At 47.3% G+C, this 19,237-nt stretch overlaps 1 protein-coding gene across 1 annotated transcript in view; it reads left to right on the top strand.

Annotated features, from left to right (window-relative positions):
• Positions 1-605: 605 nt before the first annotated feature.
• GLIS1 (GLIS family zinc finger 1) overlaps positions 606-19,237 on the top strand; it is a 226,285-nt gene continuing 207,653 nt past the window's right edge. The window contains exons 1-2 of the mRNA XM_059062998.2: positions 606-625; positions 1,633-1,921. Of these exons, the coding sequence (XP_058918981.1) occupies positions 1,675-1,921 (247 nt within the window). The 5' untranslated portion in view covers positions 606-625; positions 1,633-1,674. The remainder of the gene's footprint in view (positions 626-1,632; positions 1,922-19,237) is intronic.

A 19,237-nucleotide genomic window follows, 5' to 3' on the forward strand; every position in this document is an offset into this window, starting at 1 on the left:
CAACCTCGCTGCTGACCCACTGTGAAAGCTGTGGGAGCTCTGGAGTGCGCGGGTTGGATTCTGCAGGAAAACTTTGAAAGCACTTTCACATCCATTGTCTCCGCGGTAGCAGGGTTGGCCGGTCCCATTTGACCAGGAGAAAACTGATGCTGGACAGGGCAAGAAGGGTCTTGTCTCAGCCACTGGGAAAGGCGGAGAAGAGCCAGGTTGAGCCCTGCTTTCCTGATACCGAAGGCGTTCCGCCGCCCTGGCCAGCCCAGCCCCAACGACAGAGCCCAGACCCTGCAGCCCGCGGCACCGCCCCGCGGGCCTGCCCTCATCGGCAGCCGGAGGAGGGGGGCCGCGCAGCACCGGGCGCCGCCGGCCGCAGCCTGTCAAACCCTCCGCCCAGCCTTGCGCCCGGCTGGCCCTGGCCCGAGGGCGGAGGCTCCGCCCTCGCGCCGCGATTGGCCTCAGCGGGGCGGCCGCAGCGAGCCAGTGGCTGGAGAGGCTGTCAGGCCGGCCGCGGCTCCGCCCCCGCCCCGGGGTGCCGCCCCGCTGGACTCTGCTGCTGCTGGGGCTGCGGCGCCAGTGGAGGCGCGCCTAGCCTCGCGCCCCGGGAGCAAGCTGCTGCGGCCGCCGCGAGGTGAGCGGGGCGAAGTGAGAGGGGGCGCGGCCCGCGGCCCGGGAAGCGGGCGGGCGCCCGGCCAGACATCCGAGGCTGGCGTCCCAGGGAAGGTGGAATTGGGGAGCTTTGGGATGGCGCGGGGAGCGCGAGGGGAAAGGAGAGTTTGGGGGCCCGGGGCCCTTTTCCAGGAGGGACGATGGAAGGCCCAAGGCTCTGTGGAAGGGCACGCAGCGCGCGCGCGCGGGGAGTGTGAGACCGTGCGGCTGCTAGTGTTGCTGAGAGTCTGAGCGGGTGAATGAGGGTAGTGTGTATGGCACGTCGTGTCCCCGAGTGTGCATTTGCGGGATGTTTGGTGTGTGTGGGAGTGGGCGTGCATGAGCTACCGACTTTGTGCAGGTTTGCACCCGTGATAGGTTCGTTTTCTCAGCTGAGCGTGGGAGTGTGCATGTGATGGGTTCGCGTCGCGGGAGTGAGCGCCCATCCTCCGACTCCCATTTTCGCAGCTTGGGTGGTGGTGGTGGGATCTCAGAGGGTCTGTCCCTCGGCCTGTGGGTGCTCAGTCCGTGGTCCCTGCGCGCAGCCGGCTCCCAGAGCGCCCACGAGGCGAGGAGTGCAGCGGGTGACCTACCCCGAGCAGTCTCCGCGGCTTCGCCAGAGCCCTGCTCCAGGAATCTCTGGTTGCCGCCCGCCCTGTATCTTACTGGATGACGCGCACAGGCGCTGTTCCTTCTCCAGGCCTCAGTTTCCCCATTCGTCCAAAGAGGGCTTGGTGGGGGCGGATTGGGTGGCCGGGCCCTCCACAAGCCAGGGAAGGGCGGCCAGCCGCTCCTGCGCCCTGGAAGGGGCTTTTACGCGGATCAGGTAGGTTAGGGTGAGTGTCACGTTAGGGTGAGTGTGGTGGCGCGAACCCATTTCAAAAAGGAGGAATAAACGGAGGGATGGTGACCTGCCCAAACCTCGGCCTCCGGACGGGAAGGGGACCGCTCCGCTCATTCTAACGCGCCTGTGCTTTCTCCCCTCCGCAGGAGCCCGGCGCGACCTCCAGCGGTGCGCCCCGCCCCGGCGCCATGCACTGCGAAGTGGCCGAGGCGCACTCAGACAAGAGGCCGAAGGAGGCCCCCGGCGCTCCAGGTCCCAGCCGGGGCCCCGCTGGCCTCGGCCCACACATGGCCTTCAGGGTCACGGTGAGCAGCGGGGGCTGTGGGGATGGGGGTCCGCGTGACTTGCTGCCCGCGCCACTGCGCGCCCACGACCTCCTCGAGCCCCGGAGCCCCCGAGACTACGGTCCGTCCAAGGCCTCTGCCGCCGGGAAGGGTAAGTCTGGCCCTGCCAACGTGCCTGGCCGTGGGTGTGGAGACATTTAGGCTCTCTGACGTTTCCACCGCAGGCCTTTGTAGGAATCCTACGGAGAAAACTTGGTAGAACTTTCTCCAGAGTTCATCAGTTTCTCTCGAGTTGTTTGAGACTCGCTTGTCATTCTGAAACGATGATTGTTTAGGAAGCATCTAATTTAAACTCAGTAGCCTATATTGGGGGAGACGGGTGTATAGACAGCTCAGATTACATAATTTTGCTTCTGTATGTTTCTGATAAAAGTTGTGTGAAATTTGTCAAAATCTTATTATAAATTAGGATGAGTAGCAACTCGAGTATGTCTATCTCTGAGGCTGCTAAAGGCATCCTTTGAAGTATTCCAGTCTCCCTCAATAACAAAAACCAGAAGGCTTCAGCAAGACCCCTCGCCTGTTGGGACCTCAGTTTCCCCATCTGTCAAGTAAGGAATTAATTATACCAGATGATTTCTGGATTCCTGATGGAAAATTTTATGAATCTATAATCTAGCCTGAGTCAAGTCCTAACTACAACAATGGCTGTTCTGTATTTGATGCTTCAGAAGCATAGTTTTGGGTCAAAAGTTAGTTTGCAATACCCTTCCTCTACCCAGTGAGGCTGGTGGGCATAAGGTGCAGGCTCCAGTATAATTAATGGGTCAAAGTCAGCGATGAGGCTGGATTCTCATGAACATGTTCTTCTCATCACAGTTAATTATTATTGAGCCATTATTTATAAGTTTCATGCTGACAGATAATTAACCAGAAATTGGGGAAATTGTTGAGACACCGTGTCCTCCCCCTTGCCCCCACCTATTTTTCCCTGGGAGAAACCAAAGCTTTGGGGTTTCATTATTTCAGTGTTTGGGACCTCTTTGTTCTATTTCCAGCTGATTCTTAAGGGAGGACAAAAAGTGTGTTTTATGGCTCTGTAGGCATCACTGCATTAGCATCAATCAGCCCCAGCAACTTAGAAAAGGTAGGGTGGCTTGCTTTTAGAGATGAGAGCTCCTTTTAGGTTAAAAAACAACAACAACAAAATAAAACCCAACTCCCCAATGCAAAGACTGGTAAAATGAAATAAACACTTTTTTTCTTTTTAATGAAAACACCTGACACTATTTCTTGTCTCGTTGTTTTAAATGTCAGTCTCTTCTCCAAGAGATAGAGGCCGTTTTTTAAAGGGTAGATATAGAAAAAAACGCCTTTAGCGTATTATTTTTTTTATTTTTATTTTTTGCAATATGCGGGCCTTTCACTGTTGTGGCCTCTCCCGTTGCGGAGCACAGGCTCCGGATGCGCAGGCTCAGCGGTCATGGTTCACGGGCCCAGCCGCTCCGCGGCATGTGGGATCTTCCCGGACCGGGGCACGAACCCGCGTCCCCTGCATCGGCAGGCGGACTCTCAACCACTGCACCACCAGGGAAGCCAGGGAAGCCCCTTTAGCGTATTATTACTGGAATATGCACATGAGGTTCTCTTTTACTAGGGAGAGAGAGGGCTGTGCAGCTAGACATGAGTAATATTTGCTGCCCTGAGCTCCCTCGCTTGCCCCCCTCCATACACAATTCTCCCTTAAATAGATACCCTCCATCAGCATTTTGTTTACAAAAAATAGCTGTCAATTGAAGATCGAGTTCTCTGCAGACCTAATAAATGGCTCTCCCAAACATAGCCTTTGTTCCAAGCCGTAGTTAGAGACCTTTCGTCTGGATGTATTGTGTACACCTTCTGACTTCCATTGCCCCAAATCCCAATTATTTTTATCCACACTCCCCCCAATGTCTAAAACATGAGATCTTTAAATCAGGTTTATATTTGAAAGGGGCAGAGGAGGATAAAAGAATGCGAGGAAGCATCTCTTTCTTTGTACCTTAAGATAGTTGTACCGATTAAACTTTTTTAAGATGCTTCTGTTTTCTTCATAGCCCCCAGCAAGGCTGGTGGGGTAGGATTTGTCCCACCCATTTAAAAGATGAGGAAACGGAGGCCTACTGAGTGCGGGGTTTCTGGCCAGCCCATTGCTTATGGACCTGGGCTTGAAGAAGTTTCCAGCCTGGCCTCTGTCCCTCTATGCGAATTTTTCCCCATAGTCAAGCCAGGCAGTGGCCTGACACAAAACCTGAGCTGGGCAGCCCTCTTGAAAATGCCGTAAAGGAAACCTTCTTACTGCTGCCATTCCCACCCAAATATTCCCTAGACATTGCAACCCTTTGAATACTTGGTGTCTAGCTCTAAGTCTCAGGCTTATTGGAAACAGACAGGTAAGAATACCAACTGAAAAATATTTATTGACTGTGCTGGAAATTGTAAGACTCTGCCATCCAGGATCTGTGGGACCGGGGGAAGTTATTTACCCTCTCTGAGCCTTAGTTTCCTCATTTGTAAATCTACCGTGAGACTTACTTGGAAAGACTGAAGAGAGCATTAGTGATAGAGTGTGAAAGGGCTGCCTCAGTGCCTGGTTATTTTGGAGATTACTCTTGTAATGTGTTTAACGTTCTCAACTTCTGGTTTTCCATTTGCATGAGAGGTAATAATGCTTCCTCCCAAGGGAAAATGAAACAGTTGTTGTAAGAATACTTTATAAACTAAGAAGGAAAAAGGGGTCACTTTTATTAATTCATGTAGGTCACCGTGTTATGGTCAGCGATACTTGAGATAAAGAAGGTAGGGTGAGGAGGGAGAGAGGTTTGATTTTTTAAATGTTGACTTTACCGACTTTAACTCTGGTGCCCTAGCCAGAGGAAGCTGAGAGGAGCCAAGCTGCAGGTCTTTTGTGGCCACTGCTGCCTGGTGACGGGAGAGAAGACAGTATTGCTTGTTTTGGAATCAGGTTTCAAATGATCTGCCTTCCGTTTAGGACAGACCCTAAGCCGAGGAAGGGAGTGAGCTCTTGAATCCAGCAGCTTGTCTGTATGTTGGGGTCCTCTGCGTTTCCAGAGCTGGAGTTAGGAGGCACTGGGGATGGTGCGTCGTCATGGACTAACATTGTCATCATTTACAATAAGAATCACGATCTGTTTATGACAGAGTCCTGTTTATCCAGATTCCAAACAGCTGAAAAGGCCAAATTACCAGATGCTACGTTTTTTCTTTCTTATTATTAAATATCCGACACTCTGCTTTTGGAAGTCCTGACAAGGAAAGAAAGTAAACATCTGGACTTTATGGAGGCGATCAGCTTTGTGGCGATGGCCCGATGATGCTCGCTCCCTGTGCACAGTGCTTTACAGTTTTCAGCGTGTGTCCCCCACACGTTCCTTCATCTGCCCTCATGCCAGCTGAGCTCTGCCTACCTTGTGGGCTGTTTCGAGGGGACAGATGTAGAAGCGCTGGCTTCTTATTACTGTGATTCCCATTTTATAGATGAAGACAGTAAGGTTCAAGGATGTTCTCAAGGCTACAGACAGTAAGTGGCAGTTTCTAAGGCTTCCTGTTCCAAAGTTTGATCCTGGTTCCACAACTTGTACCTTCTATACTTGTACCTTCTATGTGTGTGTGTTGGGGGCCGAGAGCTCGGTGTTCGTGACGGCCTCCCGAATGTTCCCAGAGAGTTTAAAATATTTTTGCTTTTGGTATTTCTTCTGTCTCGAATCTTTGGAAGTTGGTAACTAGTATCTATGCCATCATTAGATAACTTCGCAGTTTACCAGAAGATTCCATTTGACCAGAATTGCTGCTCTCAGACCAAACCATATAATGAGCTCACTATTTAATTCTCAGCGACTCACTGGGCCATTTTCATTGTGCTGTGAGACTAGACACGTCCTAGCAATAAAAAGGAGGCTGACGATCATGACAAAAGACCATCATAATGTGGCTGAAAATTCCAAAAAGTAGTTAATCTTGTAACTTAAAAAAAAGTTAGTATATATATATTTCTTTAAAAATGAAAACAAAAAAGGAAAGCAGTTGTAGATTGCATTAGGGGCATTAGGGGCTGGTGGTGGAAAGTACGACATGACAGTTTTGGTTGGCATTACCTGGTAGAGTTTCTTCATCCAAATCAGAAGCCACTGTGATGTTCTGGGGAGGCTTTTGAGGGGCCAGCACATCCATAATAGAAAGGTATGAGTTATTTTGAAAGCATTTACCCCCTCCGGCTCTAGTGGGCAATTTGCTTGCATTTCATCCATTTTAAAGTGCTGGTCCTGTGATCCGGAAATAATCAGATCCAAATTTTTTCAGTGCTTGAGGTTTCAAATAAGGGGGAGAAAAACCTGCTGGCCAAATGTCAGGCTCAGTGAGACAAAGAGAAACATGTATGTGTGTGGGTACACAAATAAGATAGGAACATGTTGCGTCTACAGTCATAAGAATTATGTACCCGACAAATCTTTTATAGACATGTAGCGGAAATATAATTCCCAAAGATTCCCTAAGAATCTTGTGTGGCTACAATTCCTCTTCCCCTCCTGCCTCCTAAGCTCTCTAGAAGCTGCTAAGACTTGGCGTGCAAAATGGAAAGGGGACCAGCACATGAGATCGTAACTTAATTTAGGTTTAGTTGTTTCTGAGTCGTTTACCTGAAGTGCTCAGCTGGGCTGAGGTCTCAGGACTGTCTTGGCTGTGGAATCATATCCATAGGCTGTGTTGCTCCATCTGTGATGAAAATACATGTTTCTTTATACGCCGTGGTTATACACCGTGGTTTTCCTTCACACTTCTCCTCCTTCTGAAAAAAAAAAACAAACCTCACCCCATCTTTGAGTTCTTCATCTCCCTGAGTTACAGTTGCATGAGAAGCGAAGTGAGCCAGCACACTTATTTTTACAGTGTGTTAAAATCCCATTACAGGCATAAGTGCACAATGAATCATTTAAAAAAATATATTCTTATGTTCTTTGTTCTGAATGTTGCATAATTATCATCATTTTCTTTGGTTTTATTTTGTGGAGTTTGGCCAGCATCCTAGAAAAGGGGAGAAACTAAAGTTTGGAATGGGGTTTTCAACCCTTTTTTGGATAGGAATAGGGAAAAAAAACCAACAAACAAATAAATACCAACTTTATTTGTAAATTGACCTGTGACTGTCGCTAACTGTGACTTTTGCATAGAGAGGATAATCTCCCTTCTTTCTCTCAATTTTCTTAGAAAAGCAATTCCTTGTTTTGAAGCTGATATGGTAGTATTTCAACAACCTCACCTTGTATCTGTGATTATATTCAAAGTTAAATTACAGTGTGTGGTTTGCTAATTTTTTTTTCCTAATACAGATTTTAGTTGCAATTAGTTTAGACCTAGAGACTTGCAGTTGTTTCTTCTGGTAGGGGGTAGTCTATTTTTGTGTTTAAAGAAACAAAGACATTCAGTTCAAGGGGGAGAAGAAATGAAACAAACTCTACCCTGGGCTTTGAAAAATTCAGCTGCAACATGCAGAAAGCCCAGCTGCGATACCAGGGCTAGGAAAAAAGAGCAACCTCCTGAAATATTTGTGCTGCTAGCCTTCCCTGTGCTAATGATTCTAGCAGTTTAAAAACGGACTCCTTGTTTATCAACAGCCGCTGCCTGAATTAATAGTTTACAATGAAAAAAAAAAATGCTTTGGCGTTAGAAGCAAAGTCCGGGACTGATAGCTGAGTTACTGAGTTTAGGGAAGCAGAAAAGAGAGGGGAAAAGTTTTGTGGCTGCTTTGGTCTCCTAAAGCCTTATTTATAAGAAACTGAAAGAAAACAGAGACCTGGGGTGGGGTGGGGTGGAGAAAATACAACCCTAACCCAGTGTCTTTTAGTTTAAAGTCACTTGAAGCATCTGTTTTCTCCTTTTCCCTGTCTTTCCCTAAACTCCAAAGGGTTATTCCTTCAGAAGGTTTCCGGTGGATCGAGGCGGATTGTGTTAGTATTACGAGCTGTGTTTTTAAAGTCAGCATTTGAGTCAGATGCACTGAGAGGAGCCCTTCAGTCCGCTCACTGAATAATGCATTTCCTGCATGGCCTGAATTTTTTTGGTGGTTATGGTTGGGACTGTCTGGAGCAAACACACACGCCATTGTACAGCCTCAATGCATGTGGGCCATGCCCTTGGCTTTGAGTCTCGGTTTCCACATCTGTAAAATGGGAAGCAGTTCCATAGGATGACCCATAGTCTCTTCCTACTCTGTTTCTCCGGGATTCTACATGAACTTGGCTGGGGCAGTTGGGAAGGATCTAGGGTATGGAAAGAGGTCAGGTTCTAGATTTGATCTCTCCTTGGAACTCTTGACTCCTGAAGTAGAGCACAGAAGGAACTGGAAGAGGGAGGGAGGTCAACTAATCTTTATTGAGCACCTATTCATTGCCAGGCCGAGCAGTTTATAGCTGTCATTGCACTTGATAAAGCCCAGAAAAACCCTATGAGGAAAGGAGGCATTATTCTAAATTTACAGATGGGGGAAATGAGGCTTGGAAAGGTTAATTGATTTGTCCAAATAATGAGCTTACGATTTAATTCACAGTGACTCACTGTATAGGTAGCAGGTAGTAGAGGCTGGAATTTGAACCCAGCTCTGTCTGACTGCAAAGCCTGTGCTTTCCCCCTAAAGCACAGAGCTCTCACGGACAGCCCTTAAAACCCAAGTAGTGGCAAGGAGTCGCTGTGGCTGCCGAGTGTGCCCCGAACCCTGGGGGAAGGCAGCAGAAGACCACAGGCCAGTCCGGATGACCAGTCCCCGGAGCAGACTTCTGAGTCTCAGCTAACAGGCCGAGGTGTGATTTTGGCGGGGACGGGAGTGGGGGGGGCTCTGCCTCCATTGGGCTCTGCCCACTGCTCTGCTGCAGAAGTGGTGGAAGAACAGTGGTTCCCGGTTGTGACATGGGGTGCTCAGGCAAGAAGTCCGAGACCGGAGGGCCCCTAGAAGCAGCCCCTTCTCAGAAGCAGCGCATACACGCATCCCGCCGGTTACTGCAGGTTCAGGTCCCTCTTTGAGCCTGTCATGCAGTTTGGGGAGCTTTGTTGCCCGAGCCCTGGCTGCAGTCGCCCTTCCACCGGTTCTGAAGACATCTGTTTGAAGAGAATTCCTCATGATCGCACCACACGTCGTGTGTAGAATGCATGCTTCACTGGGCATGATGGCTTGAGACCTATTAAATAATTATTTCTTATTAAACGCTTGGTGGGATGAAGAAAGGCTTGTGGGGAGAACAGGCCAGGGATCAGAGTGAACTTGAGAGTTTGTGGGAAATGGGTCTTTTGTGTCAAATGATGAATGAGTCAAATGACCCTCTATGGAAGGAAGAGGTCCCACGGCTGGGTTGTGTCTGTGGTCTTGCATGGGGTGTGTGTGCATTCATGAGAATGTATGTGAGTGTGGACATTCTCAAGGGATCATACTTCTTCTGAAGTGGAAATTGCAGGAGGCTTTATTGCCCAAAGCTTCTTTGCCTTTGGATGTTGACCCTGGGTCTGCAAAGGACAGTATGGAGGGGTATCAGGGATGGCCTGCTTGCATTGTGGCCCAGTCTCTTCCTATTTGTGTCTTTTCTAGCAGCCAGATTACTCTTTTAGATGTTGTTGCTTTTGTTTTTAAATAACAGGTTTGATGGCAAATAAGGCTTTAGCAAGAAACCAGGGCGTATTATAAACCCAGCTTTAAAAATACAGATCCCATTTGCTGTTCTAAGCTCTCCGGAGGGCCTGGAGATTGGGTTTATTTTGGAACGTTGGTGGACTATATGAATTACTTCTCTGAAGCTTGGGTATTTAATACCTAATAGAAGTTTGTATAAGAGTTGATGATGTATTTTGCCGACTTTCCAACCCTGTAAATAAATTACACGTGCCGGCAGAGGCTGCCAGGATCCACTGTGTCAATTGAAGCTTAATTTTTATCCCAAACCACTTAATACTTTTGTCCTAGTGAGTAGAGAAAATTCCCGGTTTTCGCCCAGCAGCGGGCCCATTCCGAGATGTAGACGGTTTCATGAGCCCACGAACAGGCCTCCGTGGATTCACCGATCTTAACACAGTTTTCAGTGGTTAAGTAGCTTCAGCCCTCTCAAGTCCAACCCCCAAGGCAGAGAATGATAATATAATTTTAAGTGTATCGTAAAAATGAAACTCAATCGCTTCCACTCCCCAAACCTGTCTCGCTCCCCTTCTCTCTGGAGAAAACAGCCGTAATTGTGTGTTTAATCTCAAGACCGCCTGTGCATTTTATCTTGTTTGAGTGCAAAGCCCAGGTAATAACGTTGGCATTTCCAGTGCGAAACAAAATCGGATTTCTAATTTGGAGACACTATTAAATATTTCATGCTTCAACCAAACTCAATTCTTTTTTCCTATAATAAGTTTAAATATTAATTCTCTGGAATGTCAGATGCCTAAAGCTAGGCATTTAGTGATCTGCAGTTTCAAGTATCTCGAAGAAGGTTTATGAAACAGGATATTTCACTGGGAGGGATGAGTAGTGTATTTCAGAGATATCTGAATTCAAGGCAGCGTCTTCTGATTTACTTTTTAAAGGGAAAAGGTCATAAAATAAGTTGCTTTATGTGCTGAAGTATTAAGTGGCTTAGGCTGAAATAACAGCAGAGACTTTACTGTTTTTCCCTGTTATATTTTAACAATGCTTTTTGGGGGAGGGGGTGGGTCATTTTCCCGCCTGCTTGTCTCCTCCCCCAGCCACCCCCCCCACCCCGGCCCAACCAGATGGCTTTAATTCTAACCAAATCCCACGCTGAGGCCAAATGATTGATCAAACAGTCATTTGTACTTACATAGCTCTCTTTGTGAGAATATCTCTGCATCGGAGCTTTTCTCCGGGCTCGGCTCATCTTTGGGACTTCAGATGGTTGATTTCCAGCCTGGAGAGGTGGAGGTATAGGGGTAGATAGAGGGCAAAAATCCCAGACCTTCAATCCAAAGAATTCCTTGCTTAAAACCTTTTTGTTACTTCCCATCCCTGACAGCAGGGGTATCCAAGTTTTCTAAATACAAGGACAAAAGTCAATCCCCTGTCCAGATAGCTGTTATATTTTTAGTATCTGTTGATGGAGAAAATACCTGGAGGTTACTAGTTTTAAGGGCTCCTTTAAATAGATTTGTATTTTATCAACCACTCACATATCTGTAGGGACATCGGTTTGTTCTATAGACAGCCTTTGCCTTCAAGCTCTCCCCTGAAATTACAACTTGGCATATAGATTCGCAACCAGTTGACTGATGGAAGAAATATGAGCCCCTTGGTCTGGCGTTCAAGGCCTTCCCGCCAATCCAGTTCCACCTCTTCCTAATGCCTGCTTTGCTTATCCTCCAGTAGCGTTGGATTTTTTTTTTTTTCCTTATAAGTTTATTTATTTATTTTTATCTTTGGCTGTGTTGGGTCTTTGTTGCTGTGCACGGGCTTTCTTTAGTTGCGGTGAGCGGGGGCTACTCTTCATCGCGGTGTGCGGGCTTCTCATTGCGGTGGCTTCTCTTGTTGTGGAGCACGGGCTTAGTTGCTCCACGGCATGTGGGATCTTCCCGGACCAGGGCTCGAACCTGTGTCTCCTGCATTGACAGGAGGATTCTTAACCACTGAGCCACCAGGGAAGTCCCAGCATCGGACTTTTCCTTGTGCAGCTTCAGACCTGGAATTTTCTCTTGTCCTTCTGTCCTTACACACTTTGAGCTTCTTTTTATTCACTTTGTGCCTCTTTAAATCATTTTCGGAACATAAAATAGTTCATATTCAAATATTCATCTTTGTAGCCTTACGTCCAGTACCAGGTCTGGCAAAGTACATATCTGAGAAGCAAATAGTGTGCTGGTTGGGGCTGTAGGTGTGGAACCAAACCACTATGTTTGAACTCTGGTTCTGGGTCAAACTTCGGGATCTTGGGCAAGTTACTAAGCTCTTTGGGCCTCAATATTCTTACCTGTAAAATGGGGATAATAATAGTAACAGTCTCAAAAGACTGTTATGAGGATGCAACGAGTTAACACATGTATAAGTGCTTAAATACAGAGATTGGCACACGGTAAGATGCTCATTTAACGTTGGGGTTATTCTTGTTATTGCTACCATGTAAACGTTTGATAAACAGAATCTCTTAGAAGGGCCTTTCTTCCCTTCCTTTTCACCAGTCTGACTCCTACTTATTCTTTAAGACCCAGCTCAGGTGCCACCTCTTCCTGGAAGCCTTCCTTTTTCCCTTGGCCTGGTTATGCTAGAGCTCTGGCACCCACACCTTTATCCTTCCTTCTGTGGTAGCACAGGTCATACTCTGTGGCGATTTTCCATTTACTTATGTGTCCTTGAGGACAGGGGCAGAGTCTCATTATTCCGGCATCCCAGTGTGCCCAGCACAGGGCCTGGCTCAAGGTGGGTGTCAAGGAAGGTTGGGAATGGACTCCAACCCAGTCTCTGCCCTCAAGGAGCTTGTAGCCTAGAAAGGAGAAGCTGAGTTTTATGTCTTTGTTTTTCCTACAGGTTAATCACATGGTAAGGTCTCAGCACATGTGAGACTCCAGTGAATGCACAAGGAGTTCTCAAGTACAGACACAGCCCTATTCTCCTTCCCACACCATCTTGGGGCACTTCACAACGAGGTCTGTCCTACTTTTCTAGGTGACATTGGGCAAGTCTTCTCACCTGTCTGGGCCTCCCTTTCCTCTCCTTCCTGGGAGGAGTTGGCTTCAGTGATCACAGATCTTTCTTGGTGGCTGCCAGGCCATGGGCCAGGTGGAGGACCTAGGGGCCTGACGGCTGTCCCGAGTGACTGGCCTGGATCGTAGGCACACTTTGCCACACACCTGCCCCCCGTCTAGGCAAAGTCCCAGGTGCTTTAAAGTGTGTCTCATCTTATGGTTTAAAGAGCAGGTATTGGTGGTTGCAACACATCTGACCCAGATTTCTCTAAGATGAAGAAGAACCCTGGAAATGAGAGCCAGGAGACAGCTCTTGGTCACCCTGCTGGGGTGGAGAGTGATGTATACACCCTGGGTCCCCACTTCAGGACAGGCTTAGACAGACCCTGGGGGGATTGTGTTGGCCTCCTGGCCCCTCTCTGGGTACTGTTGTGGTTTGAGCTTTGTTAACTGTAGAGCTCTGCCCAAATCACTATTATTCATTCAATCCCCCTATGAACAGGTGGGACAACTAAGGTTCAGAGAGGTCATGTTACTGTGCAAAGGTGGCCACATGGCTTTTGGAGTCAGAACTGAGTTCAGATCCCGATTATACCATTTGCTGGAACTTGCTTGGGCAAGTTCATTGGACTCTGAGCCCCAGTCTTTCTCATTTGTAGAATGGAGATAATGCCTATCTCATAGAGTTGATGAGGGGCTTAAGGTGAGGAGTCTGTAGAGCACCTAGCTCAGGGGCTGGCACACAGCAGGTATGTAACACAGGTAAGCTGCTGTTACTGCTCTTACTGAGCTGGGCCTAAGTCCCCAAGCCTGACTTGGTCTGATGCTGTTTCTCCTCTCCACTGCGGTATCCCATCCCTTTACTCTGATGTTTTCTTTCTTTCTTTCTTTCTTTCTTTCTTTCTTTCTTTCTTTCTTTCTTTCTTTCTTTCTTTCTTTCTTTCTTTCTTTCTTTCTTTCTTTCTTTCTTCCTTCCTTCCTTCCTTCCTTCCTTCCTTCCTTCCTTCCTTCCTTCCTTCCTTCCTTCCTTCCTTCCTTTCTTCTTTCTCTCTTTCTCTCTTTCTTTCTTTCTTTCCTTTTTTTTTGAGAAATTAGAAGAATAAGGACTTTGGGGTTTCAGAGACTGAGGTCCTAATCCCAGCACTGGAGGACACAAATCTGAAGCACCTTGGCTTCACTTAGGGTTAGGGGAAGGTTAGGAGCTGTCTATGTCCCTTGCCCAGGTGGGTATGAGCTACCTCAGCACAACTGTCTGACAGTCCTGGCTCTGGGGTCAGTCCAAGACATTCACTCAACCTGTGGTGGCTCTGGTGTCTGGCAGGAGGGAGCTGTTTCTGGGGTGGATCAGGAGGTACAGACCTCCCTCCCCCTGTTCCTGGTTTATTGGGTTGGGTGTTGCCTTCTGACTCTAATATCCAGGTGAATTACCTTGCTTCTGCCTCCCAAACTCATGATGCTGTTCCTGTTCTGCTCCCACATCCCTGTGCTTGTGGGTCTCTGCAGCACTGTGGAGGCTTCCATTTGTTGGGCCTTGCTGTGAGCAGATATCCCCTGAAGCCATTCACTCCTCGTGAGGTGAGTATCATCACCCCCATTTTACAGATGAGAAATACTGAGGCCCAGAGAGACCAAATGACTTGCCCAAGGTTCTAGAGCTGGTAGGTGGTAGCTGCAGGCCTGACTCCAAGACCCTGCCCTTTCTCACACCTTTTGCCACTGCTCTGGGCCTTCCCCCAAGCCCTCTGAACTCTGCTGCCTTGGGTCCAATCTTCCCCATTCGTCTCGGTCAAGAAACTGCCCCCTCCAGCCAGAATTACCGTTGCCCTCCCTCATCTTCCACTGCCCTTTGTCACTTTTCTCCCATTGAACAGTTGGGTATTATAGATGCTTCCTCCCTGACGAGACTGTGAGCTCCATGGAGCAGGGTCTGCAATGACTGCACCTCTGACTTGCAGAAGGCATGTGGACCAGAGAAGAGAATGAATGCAGGATCCCAGCAGAATTAATCTGTCCCTCTGCAGTCCAGGTGTGGCTTCCTGGGGAGTTCCTCAAGCAGATTTTCAGGACAGCAACTCAGAATGGCTCTCTATGTCTGAGCCTCAGATAGTGATCTCTGCCTGGCCAATTGTCAGGAGCATATGGGATGAAGTATGGGGAAGTATCCTGAAAACGGAAGGGCTGCATCCGGGTTTGGTTGCTCCTTGGTTCGTTCATCAGTGGTTTGAATGGCTGCTATGTCCCAGGTATTGGGTTGGGCCCTGGGACACTGTGGTGGGCTAACAGATAGAGCCCGTGTCTGCATGGGGCTCTCAGTCAGGAGGGCTGGGGGACAGTGGGCAAGTGTGTGCAGGTTCCCTCCCAGCCCGGCCGGGTCCCCAGTCCTCACCTGTGCAGCTTCACCACCTCATCACCTGGCTTGCTGTCCTAAGCAGACTCCTGAGCTCCAGACAGTCTGAGACCCATGACCTCAGCCAGTCTCACGGAGCCTTGCTTTGCCAGCTTATAAAATGGAAATGTTTGCTAGCTAGCTCCCCTTGTGAGGCCAGCGTGAGAATCAGTGATGTAGGCAGGGAAAGGGCTGACTGTGGGGCCTCTGAGGGTGGGCGGGAACAGGGGTGTGTAGAGCAGCCCTCTGCAGGACACTGGTTGTGGAGCCGCACAGGTTACCCAGTCCCGGGGGTGGGGACACCTTTGCCAGCCCTTTTCTTGCACCTGTTGCCACTTCCTGCTTGCATAAGCCTTCCTCTTGGAGGGAATATCCTTTCTCCTTACCTGTGGCAATAAAAAAGGGCCAGAGTTTTCCTTTTGCAACATGTTCAGAGTCTCTCCTGTCTCAGCCTCACACCCCTCCCTTCTTCTCACTCATTCCAGTCTTTCATTCTCCCAGTGGCTCTGGCTGTTGGGTACTCAGAATATAGCAGAGCTACCTGCTAGGGAGTCATGGAGACAAGTAAATTCCCGTTGTGTGATATTGGCCAGGTAGGTGGGGGCTTGGGGGCTGTTGGGGACCTTCCTTCTCTTCCTCCTCCTCCTCATTTTCAGTATCCTGCCGTGATCATCTTTTGAGTATGGCAAGATATTGGATCATCTCTCTTTTTTTAATGGATCATCTTATAATTATCCTGTGATGTAAGTGTTCTTATGGAAGAACTTATGGCGATTTACATTTAAATTAATTATAATTAAATAAAATTAAAAATTCAGTCCCTGAGTTTACTAGCCACATTTTACTGCTCAGTACACCCATGTGGCTAGTGGCCCCATATTGGACAGCAAATATAGAACATTTCCATCATCAGAGAAAGTTCAGTTGGATGGTGCTAGTTTAGAGTATCTTTCTTTAATTTATTCATTTGTTCGGCAAACATTTCCTGGAGCCCTATCATATACTAGACTCTCTGTTAGGCTCTAGAGAAGTAGGTATAACCCAAGCACGGCCTCTGCTTTGGGGAGCATCTAGTCTAGAGGGCAGGCAGATGGACATACCAGCTTGGAGGTGGGGCCAGCGTGCTGGTTACTGGGCTCCTGCTGGGGATGCAGGCATGAGTCTTAGGGTCTGCCTGCTCTCAGAGAGCTCACAGGCTACCACTGACAAGACAGAGATCAGAGTAGCCTTCCTGGAAAGGTAGCCTTTGAATGGCGGGGCCCTAGTGGGTGTGTTCTGCTGATTCCCCAGGAAGCAGTCCAGAGAGGGCAGATGGTTCTTGCAAGTACATCTCTGAAGCTGGAATCACGCGCAGGGTCTCCTGACGGCAGCCTGCACAGCCACTTAGATAGGAATGGGTTCCTGCCCTCCAACAAATTGCTTGCTCTTCCTCCTAATCCTTCTGTGGGAAGTGGCTGACCCTTTAAAGATAATTTAATAATCGTTATTTTTCCCACTTATATCAGTAGTATATACTTATTGTAGAAAATTTGGAAACTATAAAAACATTTAAAGATGGAAATAATCTCACCCCCAGAAGTGATCACCATTTACATTTTAGTATATTTCTTTTCAGTCTTTTTTCTATGCTTATCTCTGTGTTAATAGTTTTCATTATCATTGGTATCATTCTGAATCTAAAGCCTTGTGTACTTAAACTTAACATTCTAGCATAATAAATCTTTTCCGTACTGTTAAACTTTTTTGTAAACATTCAAAAAGGTATTGCATTTTACTACATTTGTTAAATTCTTTTGAATAGGTGATACATTTAAAATGGTTCAAAATTCAGAAGACCCAAAAAAGGGTTCTTAGGAAGAGCCTTCCTTTTCTCCCCCCAACCCCCAGTTCCTCTTGCTGGAGGCAACTAGTAACACCCCCTCTTCCTTCCCCCATTTTTGTTTAGCCTCTCAGATAGTTGATGAGAGTAGAAACAAATATGTATATACATTACTTGCATGTGCGTAATACTTAGAGTTTTTCACCTTTTCCCTTAGTATAGGTAATGCTGCAGTGACTATCTTTCTGCAATAATCATCATTTGCATCTATGATTGTTTTCTTAGGCTAGATTACCAGAATTGAAAATTACTGGGCCAAAGGCTAGTGGCATTTGACACACATATTACCAAATAGCTCTTTAGAAGGTTGCACGAATTTTCACAACTGCAAGCAGTGTCTTAAAGAACCTATTTCCCTGAATCTTCACCAGTGTTTCCAAAGTAATTTCCTAATTGGAAGGTGGAAGTGACAACTGGTTATTGTTTCATCTTATGTTTATTTGATCGTTAGTGTAGTGGAATATATACTGTGTATTGATTCACAGTTCATAGCTCCTCTTTTGCAAGTTGGTGTCTGTGTTGGGGTCTGAACATTTTACGTATAAAATGTAAAACTTTACATATTTTAAAGTGTTCAATAAGTTAGGAATGTTAATATTTTGTTCATATTTGTTGCTAATATTTTTATGAGTCTGCTGTTTAAATGTTTTTATGATGATTTTGAAAGAAAAATTCAAAAATTTTATATAGTCTTAATTCCAAGATTTTCCTTTGTCATTTCCTCCATTGCTTTTCTTTTTATCATTGGCCAAGTCCTATTGTTTGCTATTGTTACTATTTTGGGGAGCTTGTTTTATTAACGTTCTAAAAATATTTTTATTTTCAGCAAAATAATGCTAAACAGTTTTAAAATAATCTAATACTGTAAGACTTTACAGGGAGTCAGTCTGTTGCCTTCATTGTCACACTGCTGAGAGGCAGCTGCCTTCAGCCAGGGCTGCTGGGATGCCCGCTGGAAGCGGGCATCACTTAACCCCATCTACATGGATGGTGCTCCCTGGACTTGCACAACCCAGGGGTCCTGCCTTCAACTCATTTAGTTGTCATTTTCTAGTGCTTTCTTCCATTTGTCTCAGTTACAAAAATAAAAGCAATAATAGCTAAACATGGTGCTTATTATCATGGTCCAGTCATGCTCTAAGAGCATTCTGAACATAATGCCTTTGATTCTCCCAGCAACCCCATGAAGGAGTTGCTGTTATTATCCCTGATTTATCGATGAAGAAACAGACCCAGAGGAGGGAGCCACGTGTCCAAGGTTACACAGCTGGTGAGTGGTGAAGCCTGAACTGCTAGGCTGCACAGCCTCTAAATAAGACTTAGGCTGCTGTTTCTGGATTGGCTGTATTCATTGGCTGCTGGCTTCTTGTATGATGGGTGAGGATTTAGTTCTCTTGAACCCCCGCTCCACCCAGTTCCTATCCCGCTCGTGTTGGCCCTCTCCTGCCTCCTGCTCTGGTTGTAGCAGTTCAGCCTGTGCACAGGTGGGACTGTGGGTAGGAGGATGCCAGTGTGCGGATTTTGCTTGCTTGGTTCTGGCTGAGCCCCAAGACGATGGGTATTGATAATAGGCACTGGCTGCTACCTTCTAGAGCAGGATTTCAGGTGCCTAAACTTAACACTGGTTTTGAGATCCTTAACTGGCACACACTTTGAGGGTGTCAAAGGGTTGAGATGGAAGAGATGAAGGAGGGCATTTCCTTAGAGAGAGCTGTTGAGAAAGCTGTGACACTTCCTTCCCCGTGCCAGGTGGGTGGGGAGGGGGTTGCTTTCTCCTCACCCAGGACTCAAGTGAGAGGGGCTCTGAGATCCCCACTCAGAGGAACGACGACGTGTTTTTCCCATTGCCCCTCCACCCCTGCTCAGGGGTCCCAGCAGGAGGCAGGCCCGAGCTGGGGGAGGGAAGAAATTTGGCTGTAAATGAAGCTCAGAGTTGAGATTATTAATCTGGATGGGACATCTTAATTACTAAGATGAGACTGTTCTTAGGACTAAAAGTGTCTGGAAGATGTTTTATGATCTAAGAATGGTTCAAAGAGTTAAGGGAACTTCTAGAGACTTCACTGGGGTGGGGAGTGGGGATGGGGAACAAGTCTGCAGATTGGGTTTTAAATAAGGGCTGGTGGGGTCGGGTGGCACGGGGTAATGACATTGTTTCTGGAGCACCCTCTAGGGTCCACTTTTTCAGCATAGGGTTGGTTACATTTGAAACAGGATGTTGAATTAAGTCATGCACTGTGGGAACTTTCCCTTTGGGGTATAGCATTTTGTTTTCCTGGGGTTAAATAGGGTCTCTTTTTTTCATTTGCTTAGTTTTATATTTATGTATCTATTACCACTTTCCCCTAAATACTCCATCAGTTTTGTCAAACATCTGTCAGTCATACTTTCTTTTTTTTTTTTTTTTTGTGGTACGTGGGCCTCTCACTGCTGTGGCCTCTCCCGTTGTGGAGCACAGGCTCCGGACACGCAGGCTCGGTGGCCAT

The sequence above is a fragment of the Kogia breviceps genome, chromosome 1 (genome assembly GCF_026419965.1).
Source record: "Kogia breviceps isolate mKogBre1 chromosome 1, mKogBre1 haplotype 1, whole genome shotgun sequence".
In the NCBI taxonomy this organism is placed as follows: Eukaryota; Metazoa; Chordata; class Mammalia; order Artiodactyla; family Physeteridae; genus Kogia; species Kogia breviceps.